This window comes from Nothoprocta perdicaria, unplaced genomic scaffold (assembly GCF_003342845.1).
Source record: "Nothoprocta perdicaria isolate Ctin4 unplaced genomic scaffold, notPer1 scaffold_451, whole genome shotgun sequence".
Classification (NCBI taxonomy): domain Eukaryota; kingdom Metazoa; phylum Chordata; class Aves; order Tinamiformes; family Tinamidae; genus Nothoprocta; species Nothoprocta perdicaria.
In genome coordinates, this window is record NW_020455701.1 from 221,598 (window position 1) to 225,587 (window position 3,990).

Genomic DNA, 3,990 nt, shown 5'->3' on the forward strand with positions numbered 1-3,990 from the left:
GTGTGGCTGCGTGGGGCCCCCAGCCTGGCCTGTGGTGTCCCCCAACCCGTGGGGACCCCCGTGTGGCTGCGTGGGGCCCCCAGCCTGGCCTGTGGGGTCCCCCAACCCGTGGGGTCCCCCGTGTGGCTGCACGGGGCCCCCAGCCCGGCCCGGGGGCTGTCACCAGCCGGCCCCGTCCCCGCGCAGGTGCCCGCTCAGCCGCCCGCTCCCGTCCCCAGGTGCCCTGGACGACTTCGAGAGGGCCAGACCCGCCGCCCCGTCGCCGCCCGCCCGCGGGGACAGCGGTGACAAGTCCCCCGGGGACGCGGCCAAGGTGCGGCGGCCACGGCCGGACCCCGCCGCCCCGCGCGCCGTCCCCCCAGCGCCGCTCACGCCGCCTCTGTCCCCCAGGAATCGCTCTTCGCCTCCCAGGAGAAGTTTTTCCAGGACTTGTTCGACAGCGAGTTGGCCTCGCAGGCCACGGCGGAGTTCGAGAAGGCCATGAAGGAGCTGGCCGAGGAGGAGCCGCACCTGGTGGAGCAGTTCCAGAAGCTGTCGGAGGCGGCGGGACGCGTGGGTGAGCGGCGCCGTGCGCCCGGGGCTGCCGTGGATAACGCTGATCCCGCGTGGGTGCCGGGAGCCTTTCGGCTTCCAGCCGTGCCGGCTGCAGCCGCCACTGCCAGGGGAGCTTTGGATGTGGCCCCGCTGCCTTTCTGTCCGGCTGTCCTTACGGCAATGGGGATCCTGCTGTATCCCGGCTATGGACCATCCGCTGGGAGGCTGCTCATCATCAATCCCTGCTGCGGGGAGACCTGCATGGCCTGGATTCCTCAGGAGAAGTTTGGGCTCGGAGCCCCGCGGGCGCCTCGCGACACTTAGCACCGGCAGGTGTACGGAGGGATGGATTTGGAAGCAGGATCCTTCCCCTTTCCGTAGTGCCGGGCCCTGGTGACGGGCCGCGTGTCGCTGGGGTGTCTGAGCGCGGGGACAAGCGCCACGGAGCCGCTTGGGGCTCAATTCCGCTGCCTAAACCAGGTCGGGTTCAGCCCAGGAGAGGGTTGAGAAACGTGTGGGGCTGGACCGCAGCGCGGGCCTGCCCGGAGCCGCCGCCACCGGCATCGCTCCCCGGGCAGCGGAGAGGTGCCGGTGTCGCCGCGGGTGCCGTGTGCGTCCTGACCCTCACCGGGAGCATCTGCCCGCGCTGGTGCCCCCCGTGCCGGCTCCGGTGCCCGCCGCGCTGTCTGCAGGAGCCCTCCTTGCTCTCTGGCTCAGCGAGCGCGGTCTCTTGCACCACCGCACAGGGTCCTGTTGCAACCTGGTGAACCCTTTAGGTAGCTCAGACCAGTTTAAAAGTAAATCCTGCCTTGCTGGGCTTAGCTGTGGCACCCGGAGCGGCCCCGGCAGCTGCCGGCAGCGCCGCAGGCTCCATGTCCGTCCCTGGCACTGGCTGGGCAGGGCCCTGCCCCGAGGACAAGGGCAGAGCCGTGCCGGGCTGGGATGTCCCCGCTCCGTGCGCCGGGAGCCGCGTGCTGGGCTCTGCGCCGGCTCCGGAGCCGCCGGCCGCCCTGGGCCACGGGGCAGAGCAGAGGCTCCTTCCAGGCTGCGGGAGCAGCTGCTCTTGTCACCTGCGGTGCGGGACAGAGGGTGCTTTGGTGGCAGAGGGGACAAAGGGCATCCCTGCCGGAGGGGCCTGGATGCAGCCGCCGCTTGGCCAGTGCGCCGTGGGGAGCTCTCGGCAGGCCTGGGCACGGAGCGGGGCCTTGGATGAGCCCTGCACAGGCCCCTGCTCCAGTTTCCCGCAGGTCCTGCCCTGCCAGGACCCACGACTCCCTTTTCCCTCTTTGGCCATCGGAGTGCGGGATGGAGTCATCCTAGGGAACTGCTCAGTTGTTATGTTCAGAAGTGGGGCCTGGGCGCTGGGGTTGTCCCCAGGCATGGAAATGTGCCCAGAACCGCATCCCGTGAGACGAGGACCGGGGACTAACGGGAAAGAGGCGCCCCGGACATGGCAAGGGCCTGCGGGAGGGTCCCAGGGAAGGCCGAGGCACCGCGGAGCTCCGAGCCGCGTGCTGGCGTTCGCAGCCCCTCTCGGGGACAGCCGCGTGTCCCCCCTCGCAGCCCTCTCTGGTGCCTGTGGACACTTGTGGGGCCTGGAGGTCTCAGCATCCCGAGCTGGGGATGGATCGGGATCTCGTCCATCCGAGCTGGAGCCTCCGGAGGGGTCAGCGTGGCCCTCGGCGCTTTGCCCGTCACCCGCTGTGCCACCACCCGCCTTGCAGAGGGACGTGGGAGGCTCCAGGAGAGCCGCAGCGTCCCGGGATGAGGGAGGGAAAGGCCATGCTGCCAGCGCGGGCCGTGTTCCCACGGCGGCACCAGGACAAGTGCCGCTTGTCCGTCTTGTTGAGGCCTGGCACCGCCGTCCCGGGCTGCCCGGGATGCTCCTCGCGGTCACCCCGGCAGGAGCTGCTCCCGCGGTGGCAGAGCCGCAGGCTGCGCGTGGGCACACAGTGGCAGTGCCCGCTCCAGGAGCAGCCCCTGCTCATGTTGGGGGTCTCTGGGACCTCAGAGCATTGGGGACCTTGCGGGGGTCATCCCAGCGCCCCGGGCCAGCTGGGCTCTCCCTCCAGGGGCAGGGAAACCCTCGGGGAGAAAAGCGGAGCGCGGTCGAGGGAGGAGCCGTGTCCCCCGCGGAGCCCCCTGACCGCATCCCACGGCCCCGCAGGCAGCGACAGCGCGTCCCAGCAGGAGTTCACGTCGTGCCTCAAGGAGACGCTCAGCGGCCTGGCCAGGAACGCCGACGAGCTGCAGGTAGGGCCGGGGCGGGCGCCGTGCGGGAGCCGCGCCGCCCCCGGCGCCCCACGCCGCGGCTCCCCGCGCAGAGCTCCGGCGTGTCCGAGGAGGAGCTGGCCAAGGCCATCGAGGGGCTGGGCCTGGAGGAGGGCGACGGCGAGGGCAGCATCGTGCCGCTCATGCAGAACATCATGCAGAACCTGCTCTCCAAGGAGGTGCTCTACCCGTCGCTCAAGGAGATCACGGAGAAGGTGAGGGGTGGGCGCGGGGGCGCGCGCCCCGGTCCCAGTCCCGGTGCCACCCACCCTCTCCACCCCAGTACCCCGAGTGGCTGCAGCTGCACCGCGGCCGCCTGTCCCCGGAGCAGTACGACAAGTACCGCGAGCAGCACAGCGTCATGGGCAAGATCTGCGAGCAGTTCGAGGCCGAGCGGCCCACGGACGGCGAGGCGGAGCACAGGGCCCGCTTCGAGGCGGTGCTGGACCTCATGCAGCAGGTGGGAGCGCGGAGCGGTGCCCCGCCGGGGCGGCCCCCGGCCCGCCGCCAACCTCTGCCCCCGTCCCGCAGCTGCAGGACCTGGGGCATCCTCCCAAGGAGCTGGCGGGGGAGTCGGTGAGTGCCCAACACGGTGCCCCTCCCCGGGCCCAGCCCCGCGCTGGGATGTCCTCGCCGGCCGGCCGAGGAACTGAGGGAAGGGCGCCCGGGGCCGGCGGGAAGGGCACCCGGAGCTGTGGCTCGCGGGGACAAAGGGGGACAATGTGGCGTGGGGGGCGACCAAGCTCCCAGCTCCATCCTGCGCTGCCCGGGGCCTTTAGGATCCCAGTGCCGCTTGGTGGCACCTGCACCAGCTGATCGCACCGGGACCGCTCGTGCGGCGAGGAGCTTGAGCTGCTCCCGGGGGAGCTCGAGCTGGTCCCAGGGCCACCCGGGGGAGCTCGAGCTGGTCCCGGGGGAGCTCGAGCTGGTCCCGGGGGAGCTCGAGCTGGTCCCGGGGCCACCCGGGGGAGCTCGAGCTGGTCCTGGAGGAGCTCGAGCTGGTCCCAGGGCCACCCCGGGGGAGCTCGAGCTGGTCCCGGGGGAGCTTGAGCTGGTCCCAGGGCCACCTGGGGGAGCTCGAGCTGGTCCTGGAGGAGCTCGAGCTGGTCCCAGGGCCACCCGGGGGAGCTCGAGCTGGTCCCGGAGGAGCTCGAGCTGGTCCCAGGGCCACCCGGGGGAGCTCGA

At 71.9% G+C, this 3,990-nt stretch overlaps 1 protein-coding gene across 1 annotated transcript in view; it reads left to right on the forward strand.

The window, feature by feature from the left end:
• Positions 1 to 3,990, forward strand: part of PEX19 (peroxisomal biogenesis factor 19) — an 8,446-nt gene that overhangs the window by 3,196 nt on the left and 1,260 nt on the right. Inside the window, exons 2-7 of the mRNA XM_026046660.1 lie at positions 187 to 313; positions 391 to 556; positions 2,702 to 2,787; positions 2,859 to 3,020; positions 3,089 to 3,265; positions 3,337 to 3,381. Of these exons, the coding sequence (XP_025902445.1) occupies positions 187 to 313; positions 391 to 556; positions 2,702 to 2,787; positions 2,859 to 3,020; positions 3,089 to 3,265; positions 3,337 to 3,381 (763 nt within the window). The remainder of the gene's footprint in view (positions 1 to 186; positions 314 to 390; positions 557 to 2,701; positions 2,788 to 2,858; positions 3,021 to 3,088; positions 3,266 to 3,336; positions 3,382 to 3,990) is intronic.